Raw genomic sequence first — 19,363 nt, forward strand, 5'->3', positions numbered from 1 at the left:
GCACATGCATAATGCATAAGCAATCAACTTCAGTAGGGGCAGAACCCACAATGGTGGAACCCCTGCCTCCACTAGGAGGCTGATCATGGGGCCAGTCCAAAAGGCCCCGAGATGCCAGTCATACCTCACAACGGTGTATTGGGTCCAGCATCTGTGACATAGAAAGTGATGCTGAGCTGTATATGAGACTTTCATAATCTAGACGGGACTGGACCAGTGCTTTGTAGAACCGTAGCAGTGGGGAGTTGGCATTGCTGAGCCATCAAAGAACACTGAGGTGTGACCAACATGTCTGCTTTAGTTGGCAAAGATTGGGAAGCCATATCAACCAGGCAACAAAGTCCAGTCCCAAAAAACGGCATGAGTCCACCACATTGAGGGGCTCACCATCAAGGTACAGACCCAGATGAGAATGCACTGCATGTCAACAACAGAAATGCATAATGCAGGTCTTTGCAGCCTGAAACTGAAAGCCATAAGTAAGAGTCCAAGAGTGCAATCTGTGTATTGCTCCCTACAGTCTGCATTCAGCAGCTCCCATCACAGATGAACAAAATAAAATGCAAAAGTCATCGCCATACAAAGAGAGTTACACTGTAGGTTCCACAGCTGCCACCAGACCACTGATAGCCCCTGCAAAGAGAGGGGCACTTAAAAACAGAACCCTCTGGAACCCCACTACCCTGCAGCCTGTAGATGAGAGGAGCTATGGGACGCAAAGTTCTTGATATAAATGGGGAGAGGCCCCACTCATGTACAGTGGCCAGGGTGTGTTGGCACAATGTGGTATCATAAGGTTTATGCACATCAAAGAAGACTGCAACAAGTTGTTAACGCTGGGAAAAATAGACTGCAGGTAGACTAGATTATCTGTAGTAGAACCGTCTAGGCGAAAACTGCTCTGGGCCAAATGAAAAAGGTCTCGGGGTTCAAGGATCCAGTACAGCTGTCGACACACCACACATTCAAGTAATTTGATGTGGGCATTGGTTAAACTGATTGTATGATAGCTGTCCAACTGAAGAGGCGGTTTACCCAATTTCAAAACTAGAACGACGACACTTTCTCGCCATTGGCAAGGGAATTGCCCCTTGCTTCAGAGACAGTTGAAAAGGGCGAGTATATGACATTGTCTAGCCATCAATAAGCGTTGGAGCGTTTGGTTGTGCACCTGTTCCAGTACAGGAGGCGTGACAGGGCAGAGAGCAAGGTCACTGGCAAATTCTCACTCACTAAACAGGGCATTATTAGGGTCCAGGCAACAGGGAACGAAAGATAAAGGGACAAAATTCAGACAGTGTTTGAGAAACAGAATGCGACCACACAGTAGACCAACACTGACGGCTGGACGAAATACAAAGCAAAATGTTCTATTATAGAGTCCGGGCTGGTTGATTGGGGTTGAAGGGACCAAACAGCAAGGTCATCAGTCCCTTGTTTCAAAGGTGATCCATTTGGACAGATTTATATCTCACAAGAGTCATAACGATAAAAGGTGCAGTCGTGTTGTCAATGGTGAAAACAAAAGGAGGGACGTCAGCTAGTGGGCAACCCCAAGGCTATGCTAGAGGCAGGGAATATCCCACCCCTGATGCAGTACAGGCAAGACCAACTGCTATTTAAAAGCATTCAACCGCTAGAATGTAAAAGTGTGTGTTGTAAAAGGAGACTAACAAAATCTAAAAAGCGGTAAAAACAAAGTAAAAGGGAGAGAAAAGAGGATATGGGCCAGGGAGGGGAGTCAGGAATCTCCAACCACAGCTTACAGTGGGGGACATCCCAACCCTCACCGCCCTTCCCCTACTCCAGAGGGAGATTAAGAACCTTAGAACTGAAAATAAAAACCACTTTCATGGGGGAAATTGAGAACCAGTTCCACCATCTGGGAATTGTCTGCCAGTATTAAAGGTAAAGTGCGGGGAAGTCCGTACTTAGTACGCAGAGCCAAAAGAAGGGGCATTCCACCAAAATGTGGTCTACTGACTGGAAGGCCCCACAACCTAAATGGGGGTGGCTCATTACGCAAAAGAAAACCATGGGTCAGTCGGGTTTTGCCGATACAGAGACGACACAGGGTGGTCGAGTCCTTTTGGGAGAGGCAGAAGGAAGAACTCCACGGGCCAGGAGTCACCTTAATCTCACGAATTTTATTAGACAGAGAGGTAGCCTCCCAAGAGTTGGCATGTGATTGAGCGAAGTAGGATTTGATATGACGCCATAAATCCACTGCAGAAGTGTAAGTGACTGCTCCCCCAGTTGCTCCCCCAGTCAAATGATCAGGAAGCTCATTACCTCGGACACCCACATGGCCAGGGACCCAAAGGCAGTCAATGGAACAAGCAGCATGGTGAAGATCAGCGAGACGGTCATGGATGGCAGAGACCAAGGGATGGCGGGAAAAATACCAGTCAATAGCCTGAAGGTCACTCATTGAGTCCACACACAACAAAGGGCCTGGGAAACTGCCATCAATTATGCAGTAAACACCCCACATGCAGTTGGCACGATATGATTTTCCATGCCAACAGAGGACGTGAAGACATATCCCACACAATCAGCAGATTCAGAGCGATCAGTGCAAAAAAACAACAGCATCCCGAAACTCCCGTAAAATTCGGCGGGAAAAACAATGGAACACCACTGGGGGAATGGAATCTTTCGGACCTCGGCAGAGATCCATCTGAATCCTGTGCTGATTAACTAAACAAGGGGAGGGGGGGTTGGAGAGGGATCGTGGGAGGCAGGACAAACAAGGAAGCTGAAAATCACAGTGAAGAGACGCAATGCGGAGCCCAACTGGTAAACCTGCCCATGGGTGGGAATTAGGTGGGAAACATACTTGGTTTGGGAACAGTACAGAATAGGAAGGATGAGTGGGAGAGGAATGGACAGCCATAGCATAAGAAACCAGAAGCTGGGACCGCTGAACATAAACGGAGGAGGATCCCAGCTTCAACCAGGAGACTATCAACAGGGCTAGTAGGGAAGGCACCGGTGGCCAAACGGATACCACGATGGTGGACCGGATCCAGGAGGCGCTGTGTGGAAGGAGCAGCCAAACCATAAACTTGACAACCATAGTCCAAGCGAGACAGCACTAAAGCCCATTGAAGGCAGGGAAGAGTGGAACGATCGGCAACTCAAGAGGTGTGGGCAAGCAAGTGTAGCACATTGAGTTTATGGAAACATCCTATCTTCAGAAGTCTGATATGAGGCAGCCAAATGTGCTTGTGGTCGAAAAGAAAACCTAGAAAACGAAACTGTGGGACCACAGGCAATCGTTGTGCATAGAGGTAGAGCTCTGGATCTGGGTGGAACATAGTACGGTGACAGAAGTGGACCACCTGCGATTTTAAAGGAGAGAATTGAAACCCTTGTGAGAGGGTCCATGCAGAGGCACGCCATATAGCACCCTGGAGCTGCCGCTCTGCAGAGGCCATCGAAGAGGAACTAACCAAAATGCTGAAATCATCCACACACAGAGCAGGGATGACCAAAGGACCGACGGAGGCCCCAAGTCCATCTATAGCATTGAGGAAAAGAAGTACACTCAATATGGAACTCTGTGGGATGTAATTTTCCTGGGTCCGTGGAGAACTAAAAACAGTACCAATCTGAACCTTGAACGACTGATGGAACAGGAACTGGCGGATAAAAATAGGGAGTGGGCCCCGAAGACCCCATTCATGAAGCGTAAGAAAGATATGATGGCGTCAAGCCGTGTCATAGGCTTTGCAAATGTCGAAAAATACTGCAACCAAATTTCGACACTGGGAAAAAGCCTGCCGAACTGCGGATTCCAAGCGAAGTAAATGATCGATCGGAGACCGTCCGTCTCTGAAGCCACACTGGTAAAGGGACAATAGACACTGAGATTCGAGGACCCAATTGAGCCAATGGGCTACCATCCATTCAAGTAACTTGCAAATAACGTTTGTGAGAGTAACTGGCCGATAGCTTTCGACAAACAGGGGATTCTTACCAGGCTTAAGGACGGGAACCACGATGCTATTCTTCCATTGAGAGGGGAAGTCACCTTGAAGCCAAATACGGTTACACACCTGGAGAAGATGGTGTCATTGTGGAGCACTGACATGTTGACGCAACGGGTTCAAATTGCTCTGAGCACTATGGGACTTAACTTCTGAGGTCATCAGTCCCCTAGAACTTAGAACTACTTAAACCTAACTAACCTAAGGGCATCACACACATCCATGCCCGAGGTAGGATTCGAACCTGCGACCGTAGCGGCCGCGAAGTTCCAGACTATAGCGCCGAGAACCGCTCAGCCACTCGGGCTGGCTGACGCAATGGGTTATGAATGGAATGTGGGCCAGGGACCACATGATGAGAAGAAGAAAGTGTAGAAAGAAGTTCCCATTCAGTAAAAGGTTTGTTGTAAGATTCTGACTGACACGGGATAAAACATAAGGTAGAAGCTTCGGCCCGCTGTTTCTGGTGAAGGAAAGTAACCGGATAGGAGGTTGATGCTGACACTGTGGCAAAATGAGTAGCCAAGATGTTCTGCGAGAATCAACAGGTCCATGCAAAGGCTATCTGGGAGTGCAAGGCCCGGGAGGGGAGACTGCCAATGGCAACCTTGGAGAGAGCGAAGTGTAGCCCATACGTGTGACAGAGGGACAATAGAACCGAGGGAAGAAACAAAGCATTCCCAACACAACCGTCTGCCCCATTTGATTAAGTAACGGGCTTTGGAGCGAAGGTGTTTAAAGGTAACGAGATTGACAGCAGATGGATGCCTCTTACGGTGTTGCTAAGCTCGATAGCGATCACGAATGGCAATGGCAATGGCCGTACCGCACCACAGGACTTGTCAACGGCGAAATGGTCCAGATGAGCGTGGGATAGCAAGGCTAGCAGCGCGAACAATCGCATCAGACGTGTCACGTAAGACGTCATTAATACAACCCGACAAAGAGGTAGAAAAAACGACCTGTGCAGTATACAGAGGCCAATCGGCGCGTTGGAAAGACCAACGAGGTAACCTGTCCATCTGGGAGTGGGAAAGTAGCGAGAGAATCAACAGGAAATGGTCACTATCGCAAAGGTCGTCGTGTGGCGACCAATGTAATGAAGGGATGTGGGAGGGAGAAGAAAGAGAAAGATCAATGGGAGAAAAGATATCATGACTGGCACTGAAATGGGTAGGAGAGCCACCATTAACAAGGCAGAAGTCGTGGTCTGCAAGAAACTGGTCTATGAGAAGACCCCGACTAGATGGAAATACACTGCCCCACAAGGGATAATGAGCATTAAAATCCCCGAGGAGGAAGGGAGGAGGAAGTTGCTGAAGAAGTACAGTTATGGCAGGAGGTGTAAGAGTCCTGTCAGGGGGGAGATAAAGACTGCAAATGATGACCCCAGAGTCCAGGTGGACCCTAACAGCAACCGCATCCAACGTAGTCTGAAGAGGAATCCACGTGCTAGCAATGTCCATACGGACCAATGTACAAACGCCACCAGAGGCTCAGAGGGGGCCGACCCGATTTCAGCAGAAAGCACGGAACACACGGAAGGTCGGTGTGTGATCATCAGTAAAATGGGATTCCTGTAGAACCACACAAACTGCAGAGTAAAACGAAATAAGGGATTTCAACTCTGGAAGGTGACAGTAATATCATTTACAATTCCATTGGATAACCACAGAATGATGATTCAAATGGGGAGTGAACAGGCTAAAGGCAGTCATACCGCCGGGTCACCATCTGTCACCGACAAGGAGGGGGCAACATCCATGAACAGCACGTCAGAGTCATGTTGCAAAGGTTAGGACGAGACTTCTGGCGACACCAGAGGCTCATTGTCACAGGACTTATGTTTCCTCTTCTTTTCTGTTTGAGATGAAGGAGGGCTGCGCTGCAAAAAGGAACCAGCTGCAGCAAGATCTGGATCAGAAAGAGAGCGGGCGACCTGGGGGCCCACAGACCGTGGTTCTCATTGTCATCATGTGGCAGCAGACCTTTGGCATGGAAGGTTCCGGGAACGAGGGTCCTGGGAGGGGCGCCCTTGACCAGCAGATGCGAAAGAAGTGGGACACTTCTCCAGTTGGGGAGGGGAGCGGTGCCCAGAGGGGGAGGGGGGAGGTGGTGGTGGTGGGTTTGGGGAGGGAGACCAGACAGTGAGGTCATCGGTCTCATCGGATTAGGGAAGGATGGGGAAGGAAGACGGCCATGCCTTTTGAAAGGAACCATCCCGGCATTTGCCTGGAGCGATTTAGGGAAATCACGGAAAACCTAAATCAGGATGGCCGGACGCGGGATTGAACCGTTGTCCTCCCGAATGCGAGTCCAGTGTCTAAGAGGGGGGGAGGAGAGGAGCTCGGGACTGGGGTAAGGATGGGGGAGGAAGGGGAGAAGATTTAACTAAAGCATAGCTAGACATCATTGACACAGGATAAACACATGCATGCTTCTTACGAGCCTCAGTGTAAGTTAGACGATCAAGGGACTTATACAACTGTATCTTCTTTTCCTTCTAATAAGCCGGGCAATACGTTGAATGTGGAGAATGATTGCCATGACAATTAACACACACAGGAGGGGGACACAGGAAGCTGTCTCGTGGAGTTGACGTCTACAGTCACTGCAGAGAGGGGTCTGCGAACAGTGGGAAGACGTGTTCATAACGCAAACACGTAAAACATCTAATAGTTGGTGGGATGTATAGCTTCACGTCACATCAATAAACGATAATCTTGACCTTTGAAGGGAGGGTGTCCCCTTCAAAGGCCAGGATGAAGGAACCAGTATCAATGTGATTGTCCTTTGGGCACTTCTGAACATGCCAAACAGAGTAAACACCCGGCTGTCCTAGACTGTCCCGAAGTTCCTCATCAGTTTATAGGATTAGGTCCCTGGAAAAATTACACCTTGAACCATACTCAAAGACTGGTGTGGGGGGGGGGTAATGAACACAGGAATTGTGCCAAGATGATCACAGGCACGAAGGGACACAGACTGGGCAGCTGAAGCAATTTTGATCAACGGACTCAGCCACATCTTGCTCAGAGAGTCCACTTCGCCAAACTTGTCTTCAATGTGTTCTACAAAAAATAAAAGTTTGGTATTGGTGAAAGTATCCCCATCAGTCCTGGTGCAAACCAGATACCGGGGGAATATTTTACCCCTAGCCAACGAGCCTGACTCTCCTCCCAGGGGGTAGCCATGGAAGGGAAGGCTGAAGGGGCAGACGAAGCAGCACTAAAAGAATCATTTCCATTCAAAGAGACGGCTGTAGAAGAACGGCCAGAGTTCTGGACCTGTATGCATTTCATTTGCATAGCGTCTGCCCTGATACCACGCACTCTGATCAGGGGCTCTCCCCATAGGTGCCAACCAGCCACAGCAAGGGCCATCTGGCACGGTGGCCATTGGCAGGAGTTCCGATGCTCCAGGATGACAAGCAACCACTCCTATGCTTACATGAGGTGGTCACAGCTCAGGCATCAGAAGTGTGATCCCTGTGTTTTCAGGGGGCTCAGCCAAAAGGGTACATAGCGACCCCACCACATTGGCTGGCTACTGTGCTGGCTATGTATCCAAGCATCAGACAACGACATGTAGGAAAAGATGGAAGGAACTAGGAGGGTACACACCAGAGACACTAGTAACGTGCTCTTCCCCAATTGGCTACAGAATAGAAATGTAGTAATGGAAGACAAACCCCAGACGGGGACCACTGAACGCCAAAACGATGAGGTAATTACTCAACAAAACCAAATTGTGAAGCCAAGATAACCAGGAGAATAGCGGGGCCAACATAAGCAAGGATATAAAGAGAGGGAGAGTAGAGAGCGGAGGGGAGGGAGCAAGGACAGGAAAGGAGGGGGAGGGAAAGGAAATGCAGCACAGAAAAGAAGGAAGGCTGCAATAGCTCGGGGCCCCGTGTTCGCCACGCATGTACTCACAAAAGGATCGTGAGCCCTCTCTGGGTCCGGGCTGGTGACAATAACATCATTCAGAAAATTCCCAGGATACCTGTAGTGGACAGCCGCCAGAAATGGGACTGATCTTTGTTCATACCTGCAAAGAGGGAGGATGCAGCACTATGGCAGCGACATATCGTTCCCAACAAACCTTTTCTGGGGTTTAATTAGATAACAGGCTTTGGCATGAAGCTGATGAAAGGCCAGCAGGTGGTCGAGAAAAAATTGGAAATTTTGTGGTAAGGCCTTATAGGACCAAAGTGCTGAGGTCATCGGTCCTGAAGCTTATGCACTACCTAATCTAACTTAAACTAACTTACCCTATGGACAACACACACAGACACCCATGCCCAAGGGAGGGCTGGAACCTCCGACAGGGGCACCCAAGTGGTCCGTGAAAAGATGCCTCAGACCACGGGGCTATCCTGCGCAGCTGGTGGTCGAGAGATGGATGCTATTTGGCTCAAATGGCCCTGAGCACTATGGGACTCAACTGCTGTGGTCATTAGTCCCCTAGAACTTAGAACTACTTAAACGTAACTAACCTAAGGACATCACACACATCCATGCCCGAGGCAGGATTCGAACCTGCGACCGTAGCAGTCGCACGGTTCCGGACTGCGCGCCTAGAACCGAGTGACCACCGCGGCCGGCGGATGCTATTTGTTGCTTTGGATTGCATGATGGGAGTCTTTAATAGCCGTAGCAATTTCAGGGATCCACCGAGGGACAGACTTCCAGTGGGAAGGAACTGCAAAAGAAGCGAAGGTAGGTGCTAAAGATACTGGGTGGAGACAGTCGAATTTCCGTCAGGTAGGATTTCCTAAGAGTAGGATAGGCAGCCGAGAGTTTTCAACTCCCGAATCTTTCCTTCCCTTTTATAGATTGGGCAATTTGGTGAACAACATGAATGTTCATGCACATGGGCCGTTGGGTGCAAGGACTCCCCACATGGACAGGGCAGCCGCAGTTTCCACAGATACGAGTTACCTCACATTGCAAAGTGGAGACACTAGAAACATCTCATGGGAGGTAGGATATAGGGTACCACATTGCAACGGTAAACCATAGCTTTGTCTTTTTCCGGAAGGGTATCCCCGTCAAAAGCCAAGATGAAAGCGCCAGTATCAACACGATTGTCCTTAGGATATCTCCGGACTGGTCGGGTGAAATGAATGCCACACAGTGGCAGATCAGACCGTAATTCCTCGTCGGGTTGAAAGAGGAGGTCCCTGTGGAAAATAATGCCATGCATCATACACTCCTGGAAATGGAAAAAAGAACACATTGACACCGGTGTGTCAGACCCACCATACTTGCTCCGGACACTGCGACAGGGCTGTACAAGCAATGATCACACGCACGGCACAGCGGACACACCAGGAACCGCGGTGTTGGCCGTCGAATGGCGCTAGCTGCGCAGCATTTGTGCACCACCGCCGTCAGTGTCAGCCAGTTTTGCCGTGGCATACGGAGCTCCATTGCAGTCTTTAACACTGGTAGCATGCCGCGACAGCGTCGACGTGAACCGTATGTGCAGTTGACGGACTTTGAGCGAGGGCGTATAGTGGGCATGCGGGAGGCCGGGTTGGACGTACCGCCGAATTGCTCAACACGTGGGGCGTGAGGTCTCCACAGTACATCGATGTTGTCGCCAGTGGTCGGCGGAAGGTGCACGTGCCCGTCGACCTGGGACCGGACCGCAGCGACGCACGGATGCACGCCAAGACAGTAGGATCCTACGCAGTGCCGTAGGGGACCGCACCGCCATTTCCCAGCAAATTAGGGACACTGTTGCTCCTGGGGTATCGGCGAGGACCATTCGCAACCGTCCCCATGAAGCTGGGCTACGGTTCCGCACACCGTTAGGCCGTCTTCCGCTCACGCCCCAACATCGTGCAGCCCGCCTCCAGTGGTGTCGCGACAGACTTATCATTCATGTATACTACAAAAAAAGAGCGGTTTGCTAGCGGCAAGAGTCTCCCTCCCTGTCTTGGAACAAACAAAATAATGGAGAAAGGATTTCCTCCAAGTCTGACCCTCCTTCCAAGGAGTAGCCAGAGTGGGGAAGACTGAGGAATGAAAAGTGGATGCAAAGAATACCATTCCTATCTGGAGCTTAACACGCTTCATGTGCGGAGTGTCTGCCCTAGTACAACTCATTCCGATCAGAGGCTCACCCCATGGGCGCCACACAGCTGCAGCAAGAGGGAGGGAGTGTGCAGTCTTTGACAGGGCACGAATAAGGGAAGTAAGAGGGAGAGAGGAACCCACGCCAGAGATGCTAGGGAGGGAGTCCTTCCACAAATGGCTCACACTACATAAACTATTTAGAATGGGAGATCAAACCCCAAGAGCGGCTAGAAAAAGGCAAAAAAAGGGGAAACATGGGACAACGCCATAAAGGAATAGTAGGACCGAGAGAATAGCTGGGTTGTTGTAAATGGAAACACTAAGGGAGAATGGGGGAGTAGGAGAGGGAAGAGCCACGATGGGAAGCAGCTGATAAGGGGAAGAGAGGCTGCAATAGCTCCAGGACCCATGTGTACCACACATGTACCCACAAAAGAGCTGTGAGCCCCTTCGGTAGTTTAAATCAGCTGAATTTTTCTATATAGAGCATTAGAAGACAATGAATTGGATGTGCAGTAAAAGAAACAGAAGGGGAAAAATAACCTGAACTGCTTTTACAACAAAAATAGGTTATCAAAATTAAGGATTGGATTGTTTGGAGGAAGAGACCAAACAGCAAGGTCATCAGTCTCATCAGACTATGGAAGGACGGGGAAGGAAGTCGGATGTGCCCTTTCAAGGGAACCATCCCAGCATTTGCCTGGAGCGATTTAGGGAAATCACGAAAAACCTAAATCTGGATGACTGGACGTGGGATTGGACCGTCGTCCTCCCGAATGCGAGTCCATTGTGCTAACCACTGCGCTACCTCGCTCGGTCTCAAAATTAAGTTTATGATGTGTGTGAAAAGGAAAAAAAACAATAGACGTATTCAGTAACTGTTTTGAATTACAGCAACGAAACACTAATACTTAATGTGGAAATTATTCGAAAATTGAGGTTTGATCAGCGAGCAACAACGAAATACACGATGGGAAATACTTGGAGACAGGTAAACATACAGATGGATCAGGGAACCGACTGGAGTGGAAGATGTAATTGTGACTATAATGACAATGATACAGAACTAGGTGGGACATGCAGACAGGCGAATGGAAGTTATTTGCCGCCAGATATTTATCACTGGAACAATCGCCGAATGGTTGAAATATGCTGAAGTTATACCATGGTTTTTCTTTGCTAGATTCAAAAGGAGAGCAAGAGAAGGATCTTACAGGAAGTGTGTAAGTAACAGTAGACAGTAGAGCAACAATGTATGTGTGCTACTGAAGACTGTAAAGCACAGAACATCCTAATGGGCTTTATCCAGAACCTGCTGCTGCTAGCTGGTTGTGTGTCAACAATGGTAAACCCGGTTGTCATAGCCTTCATCAGGGTACCAAAGGACATATTGCATCAGGATAATGTAACACCTCACACTGCAGTTCATACCACAAGTGCCTTGAGGAATGTACAGATACTCGACTGGCTTGCCCATTCCCCTGATTTGTCAAACATAGTACATGTATGGGATGCAGTGGGAAGATTTATACATTCATACCAGCCTCAACTCCAGCGATCTTCGGGAACCGACACACCGTGTGTTTCAGGTACGGCATGAAATTTCTCAATATGCCACAGCACAACGAATACAGGAGTGTACTCGCGTCCATGTGACTCAAAACTCATGCTGATGATGATGGAGGTCGGTTCCGAATGGAATGAAAGTTTAATCATTTAATACCTGTTATGCGACAAAAAAAAGATAAATATTGGACTCATGCTTCAGGGTGTAACGCTATTTCCATCTACTTTTCCAGGCCCCTGCACTCGACTCATCGATCACAATCGAGGAAAATGAAAAGATGCCGAGAATACAGGAGAGTTTGATACCTGGAGGCTGCGTGGGCCTGGCAGCGGGCTGTGCCGCGGCGATGATCCAGAGGCGCCACCCGTCTGGATGGCGAGCATTGTGTCAGTGAACATCCGTGCGCGCAGGTTAAGCTCCCTGATGCGCTCCTGCACGGTCAGCGGCCGCAGGATCACCTTACCCGATCCGGACACGTCCAGGTTGCCCAGCAGCACGTCTGTCTGTGTCGTCTGCGACAGCCGCCGAAAGTACAGCCGGTGCTCTGGCGGGAAGTCTGCAACAAGCAAGCACGCACTTGCTCCATTACCTACACACTACCTTCTACCCATTCCCATACTCCCCCCCCCCCCCCACCCTTTTCATTCTAATCTCTCCTCGAGGGGCCCGGACCAACGGGAAGCGGTCTGCCACTATTCAGACAAGGGCACCACACAAAAGTTATAGTGGCAGTAATCAGGGTCACATTTCCACGCAGACTATTTAGGACACAGCCACGATGTCCGAAACACAAAGTAGCCTACATCAGATAAATTTAAAAATAACACTCTTTGAATACTGTGGTGTGGGACCTCATAAAGTTAAACGACATAGACGCAATTATTTTTTTACATGATTTTCGGTTGATTTTACATGACTAGCTGATATGAATAGAGACAGCATTCATCTCTCAAACCGCACAATCCCCCGCGTCAAATGCCCAGTGGAATCCACAAAAATACATTGTACGTCTGTTGATAAAATCGCTAGACTTTTGAAGAAATGGTTAGCGGAATTTAAACAGTTTAAAGTGAGTTATATTTCACGGAAAATCAATTTCAACTATACCTTGTTTCATACAAAGCAAGACCCACACAACAACGTAACTGTTCGTAACAATATTAATAAATCGAGTTTTTAATTTTTTTCAACTCATCACTTCATTAAATCAAAAATGTTACACATTAAATAATAAACTTTAAATACTGTGTTATTTTAACTCGAAAGTAGCTCTAAAATGCTACTTTTGCAGTTTAATTAACACAAAATTTCAGCTGCCATTGCCCGCACCAAATATTCAGCCCAGGGGTTGTCTGTCCTAAATACAGCCCTGCGAGTAATATTTGACGTGGAAAATGATTGAGATTATATATATACTGGCCCTCGTGACATATAGTGCCCAGTTCCGCTTATGATTGTTCCTAAGCGAAACTGGACACTATATGTCGCGAGAGCCAGTATAAAAGGAGCTGGTGAGTATTGTGTTGGCAGAAGAAAAGCAGTGACAGGAGAATGGATCACTCAGAAGTGCTCAGTGACTTCCAAACGACTGGTCGTAGAATGTCACTGCAGTTACAGATCCATCAGGGATATTTCAACCGTTCTAAAGCTGTCCAAGTCGACTGATGATGATGTGAATGTGAAGTGGAAACGCGAACTAACAGCCACAGCTGAACCAAGACCTCATGACAGAGACCCCCAATCCCGTCTCCGGCCATCCTGATTTAGGTTTTCCGTGATTTCCCTAAATCGTTTCAGGCAAATGCTGGGATGGTTCCTTTGAAAGGGCACGGCCGATTTCCTTCGCAATTCTTCCCTAACCCGTAACCCGAGCTTGCGCTCCGTCTCTAATGACCTCGTTGTCGACGGGACGTTAAACACTAACCACCACCACCACCACAGAGACCGCCGAGCGTTGCGGAGGCTGGTTGTACAAAAAATTGCAAGAAATTAGCGGAAAAAACCACTCGCGATTTCCAAAGTGATACCAGTAATCCACATACCACAATGATTCCGAGTAGGGAGTTAGAAAGAGTAGCACCTCATAAGCTACGTATTTTGTACTCAATGCTAAGCAACGCTTCAGGTGGTGTAAAGAGCGACACTGCTGGGCAGTGCATGTCTAGAAACGAGTGATTTTCAGTGATGAATCACGTTATAGCCCGTGGCAGTCTGATGAAAGGGTTTGAGTTTGGTGAATGCCTGGGGAACGTTACCTGCCATCATCTGAAGTGTCAACAGTGAAGTAGAGAGAACATAGCGTTACGATACGACGGTGTATTTCGTGTTTCGGGTGTGGTTCGGTTATTATGCTTAAGAAAACGTTAATGGCGCTTTGGAGAACGATACGAACACGTTTTATAGCATTGTGTATAGTAGAGGAGCAGTTCGGAGACGACGACTGTATCATATCAGCATGTCAGTGCACCCTGTCATAAAGCAGCATCTATGAGGCAATGGCTTGTGACAATAACAGTCCATAAATGGACTAGTCCGCCCAGAGTCACGAACTGAACCCAATGGCACCAGACCCCAGCGTCCTGTGCCACTACCTTCTCTGGTTTCGGCTCTTTAGGAATAATGTGGTGCCATTCCTCCACACACATTCAGACACCTCACTGAAAGCGTCCTCAGCAGAGTTCAAACAGTCAAACGCGGAGGGCGAACACACAATATATTAACGTCCACTAATAGGTGCCCAGATACTTTTTATCACATAGTGTATTACATGTTGCTGCCGTTTTAGTTAATAAAAAAAGGGATATCGTTAAAAAGATGTAATTTGTGGTGTGGTGATTTTCCTGTGGAGAAGCTCCGGACAGAATTGATTCGCTCTATGCTGGTAATGTAGTCCAATGGTGAGTGGTTTGCGGTTCTGCCAAAAGAGGAAGTAGGCAATGCTCGAGTGTGCAGTCAGATACGTTTTACTTAGTGGTTCAGTGTCAACCGCTGTGTAACATACAGCGAATCGAGCGATAAATATTGCAACATTTTCTATCCTATGTGAGATGGAAAACAAAAAGAAGAGAATAAAACGGATACGAGGATGGAGTTATGAATGAAATAGCTTGGCTGCAGTATGGTTTTATAACCTTATTAGATAATCGATTTCGGGGTTCTCTGTTCCCATCTTCAAATGCACCTTAAGTACCTATCTAATCGAAGTTAGGAGTTATTTCCCCAATCACGGCTGGCAGTCAACGGAATTGCAAGCGTGCCAGCCGCACGTCCGCGACAACACAACAAATGACACTTCACTGCTGGGACGTACAGAAATGGCATCCAGCCACCCACTACCACCAACACAGTCAAACCCATATTAACATGCCGACCCCGTGATCTTATGGGATATGACTTTACAATCCAAAATTATCTGTGTTACAGTTCATATTACTGGGTCTTACGCAATGTTTAGCAGGCGCTTGTTAATCTGACTTGCATTTACGGGGTATTTCCTCAGCCGGCATTTATTCGAGGCAAATTATGCAATTTATGCATTATTATAAGCCACCACAAAATTTTGCACGTCATTCTCAATTCTACGACACGTATGGAATAATTAAGACTGCATAAATCATTTTTCGTGCTCATTATGAAGTCAGATTCAATCTAGGTTTATATCTCACTAGTGCTACAATTTTTTCGATTTTCTTCTTGTTTATTTACGATGTCTTCATGGTCAACGGTGTATCGTCACCAGCTATTTAACTTTCGCTACTAGATAAAGACAAACTCCAGACTTTTCGCGCATTATGGGCTCAAGCATTTCTACCCTGTTTTTCTGGTGTTATCTACCCATTATCCTTAAGCTCGTCGTCTAGGTCCTGGAATGCAGGAAAGAACTTTCTGGTGGAGCAGTTCTTTGACCGAGAGTACATTAGGTAAGTGGACTGCCCTGCCGGTGCCGCCTACTCAAATCCCATCGAGCACTTGTCGTATGACACGGGGCGACATATTGCAGTACATCCACATGCATCAATGACCATTCCGCATTTGTCAAACCGCCCCTGTGGAAGAATGGAACGCCCTACCACAAGAGCTCCCTACCAAACTTGGGGCTGACATGGGAGCACGTTGCAGAGCATGCATTACTATCCATGGTAATCACACACCCTATTAAGTACCATATCCCACGTTTTGTAATGTCCGGGGGATTATAATGAATCGAGGTGACTTAGTATGTTGGCTTCTGTACTACATAGTACTGTAGCAGTTCTTTCTGTCAGATACAAGTTTCATCGATCTACATTACATGGCAAAGACATCTAATGTGGAAGTTACGTTCGTACTTAAATTGTGCACACCAATGTATAGTCATATGACCAAAATGCGAGGATAACACTCAGGAATTTCAGCTATGAAGACTGATATGTCGACATCGACAGCATAGAACTAATTTTTTTTTTTTCAAATTTTGTGTCTGGCCCATTACTTGTGGATGTTCACGTGGTTGGCCACCGTTTGCTTTCGACAACTTAGGGCATGTATTGTCACACAACTAAGTATGATCATTTCCGGTAAATCTCTTAAAGACAGTTCATATGGCATAATGATGCTTAGTGTGATGCTGAAGATGGGCATGTGATACTGCTCCAGCATAACAAAATTTTAAAAACAAATCTTATGCAGCTGATGTCAACAATTCAGTCAGCGAAAATATAGTTCCCGAGTTTTGTGTGAGCCACACAGCACTGAGTATATAAACGAAGGACACCTAATTGATGTGTTATATTTTGTTTGGCACATAAGTCAATAACTAATAACTGATGAAAGTTTCATAAAAATTTTCTGCGTCTTCCTGAGACTGATGTTAGTTTATGTAAAAACGTAACTGGTTAGAAGCGGAAGTACTTTTAGACAGTTTTAATTTTGATGTGACTGTTTTCAACTGAGAATTATTAATTTTCAACAAAAAGGCAATGCCGTTAAATAAGTTCTTTATATGAAAGAGAGTTACAGTATGGGTAATTTGTATTTTCAGTGCAATTAAGGATCTTACCCCAATTACCCTAACCTTCTTTCACATTTAGGTTGTTGTCCTAGGTTATAAAAAAACAACTATGATGTAATACGATGCTAAATGTCCTAAGACAGCCTGAGGCTATATGACTACACAGAATTGCCACACAGTATTGTAGTCGGAAAGCTTTGGGTTCGGCTTCTAGCATGTGTAATTTTTCTTAATTTCATCAGATTTAAGAGAAATTTCGCAATGCAGATAACTGCACCCTGCCACCCCTACTTTCAAATTCAATCGCTTGTCTGAGTCTTTGTGGTCTGAACGATCTTGGTTCCACCTCACCACGCCTAATTTCCGTAAATGTCAACCAAAATTGCACAATGTCACAAGGCATATAATATCAGCCGAACTTTTATATTCTTCATGAAATTTCACCGGCACATTACGTCTAATATGTGCGGCAGATAGGCAAAATGACACCCTAACATTTTGTGAAATGTCATACACTTTTCTGCAAACTACACTCTCTTATTATATGAAAGAAAATGTGGAGTCATGGTTTAATATCAGTGGTAGTGGCCGACACCGTCTTCAGACCGCTGACCGTAGCAGTCTGGTCCCTTCAATCCCACAAACTACCATCCTCAATTCAAACTGCCACCACATTAATGAAAGATGGATGTTATGCTTGTGCTTGATAGGAACATCGTGCAGAAAACAAGTGTCCAAGGTTATACGAAATCACACTTGATGTATAAACACCACTACTGCAGCTCAGGAGGTTTTGATTCAAAATAACATTCAGACGTTACCATCGCTTTATACACTGCTGCTGCCCTCAGATCCCCTGATGCAAATTATCATCACAAGAAAGGTCCATTTCCCCTGGTACTGGTGTATATTCTAACCATATCCAGGAAAAACGCTGTCCGCACACATCGAAATTCGATCTCACGCGGTATTGGTATACTGTAACGTATTGACCGCTATTTGGCTAATCCATTATTATACTTGAGGCTTTTGGAAGCCAGCTAGACTATTCCAAGATAGGAAACCAGAGACAAAATGCAGGTGTTAGGTGCAAGTGGTAGCGTTTAGGTTACACAAACTAAACAGTAACAGAAAAAGTTTGTGAAATGCAGATGCACAGAGCAGCTGTCCCAGGGTAGAAGTTTCAATTCAGAGAATTAACCGGCAACTCCATACACCATCTAGACCCGTCGTAAGATGCCATAGTAGATGGCAGTTGACGTCTTGGCATATGAAGCATGCACGATCCTCGCTCCTCATAACAGAAATGTCACTGGACTCACTCACGTTACAGCAGTGCTCAGTGCTTGATTTGTAAAAGTGTTCCGGTACGGTGACCTTTCAGGGTATTTCTTTTAAACCACTTCAATCGCAGCAAAAGTTCTGTCATATCATATCTCAAAATCTTCGGTTCTGACTTTCTTCGTCAGAGGTACCAGTACGGCGTACCGAAGCGTACGGTCACAAATGAAGCTCTGCGTTACAGAGAGATGGGAAATGAGTAAAAAATACTAATATAGGGGTCTCCACCTGCGAGAGAGAGATCTGCACCCCCGGGGGACGGAGGAAAGTGGCGTAAGACACTGCTGTTGCTAGCCGTACTAGGAAGGCAGTGACGTTTAGCTTTCAGCTGAACGCTGTTGCTGTCGAAGAAGTTTGTTAGTGTAAAAACCTGGAACTTCCCCACCTACAGAGTAGGAGAAAGAGAAGGGCCATGGAGGTCCAAAGCCTCACACCAGATAGGCTGATGCCTGTAAAGTGCTAGTGGTAATTGTGGGCCGAGTGCAGATACGGAGACACAGTGCTCCACCACTATGTCTTAAATTCCCAGATTTTCGTATTCAGAAGAGTTTCAGTTGGAACATTTGGACGCCGGCTCCGTATCGCCTGACTCCAGCCTAGGGTAAACTCTGACTGAAATCTGTTTCCACACTTTTGACTGTTGCTCAAAGGCTTGTACTTTAAGGTGCCGCTCGTATTTGCTACTTCTGTTGGCTCTCAACCCTCAGACTCTGACACTGACTTCTTTTATGTTAACAGTCGAATCCTTCGCTTTTTCCTTTCTAACGCTTAGAAATAGCTTGCAGTGTAGTAGTTTTGTCTGAATGCAATAATCAAGTGTTATTCAGACCCTTGAGTCTCCTACAAGTATCCTTACTGGATCCCTAAAACCGAACCTCTAGTAGGTTTCCTGTAAGAGTGTTTGGCGATAATTCAAGTATTCATCTGCCATCATCACTGGAAATTTCTCTCTCTGCGTTTGCTCGTAACTGCTTGTAAGTTGCAGACAGACCTGAACCCCCTTAAGTTCTCATATGTTTCCACTAACCTATGCCAGGACACAACAATATACGCTAAGTGAATCCCAGAGATGCAGTTTCTCTACACATCGAAAGTCCTCGTTATATGGGACTGGTGTAGGCATTAAGTACATTATCGAGAGCTGTCTGTCATGGCACTGAGTAAACGCCACATTAATGACATGTCACCAGATGCATGACAAGTGTTGTGATGAAATACGCTTTTGAAAGTGATAGCAACATGCGCGTTCCCAATGCTGAGATGTTAGCAAAAAGGGGGAGTGTTTGTATAACTCCCGGTGGATGCAAGATGACAATAATTAATAACAACAATTAAGACGAAAAGTTCTGCATCCTATATGCAGATACCAACCTGTAAGTAGTCGGTG

General features: G+C 46.8%; 1 protein-coding gene across 4 annotated transcripts in view; it reads right to left on the reverse strand.

Annotated features, from left to right (window-relative positions):
- LOC126298666 (uncharacterized) overlaps positions 1-19,363 on the reverse strand; it is a 218,917-nt gene that overhangs the window by 99,923 nt on the left and 99,631 nt on the right. For all 4 annotated transcript variants that reach the window (XM_049990095.1, XM_049990094.1, XM_049990093.1 and 1 more), the window contains exon 2: positions 11,951-12,201. In XM_049990095.1, coding sequence (XP_049846052.1) covers positions 11,951-12,201 — 251 coding nt within the window. The remainder of the gene's footprint in view (positions 1-11,950; positions 12,202-19,363) is intronic.

This window comes from Schistocerca gregaria, chromosome X (assembly GCF_023897955.1).
Source record: "Schistocerca gregaria isolate iqSchGreg1 chromosome X, iqSchGreg1.2, whole genome shotgun sequence".
Classification (NCBI taxonomy): Eukaryota; Metazoa; Arthropoda; class Insecta; order Orthoptera; family Acrididae; genus Schistocerca; species Schistocerca gregaria.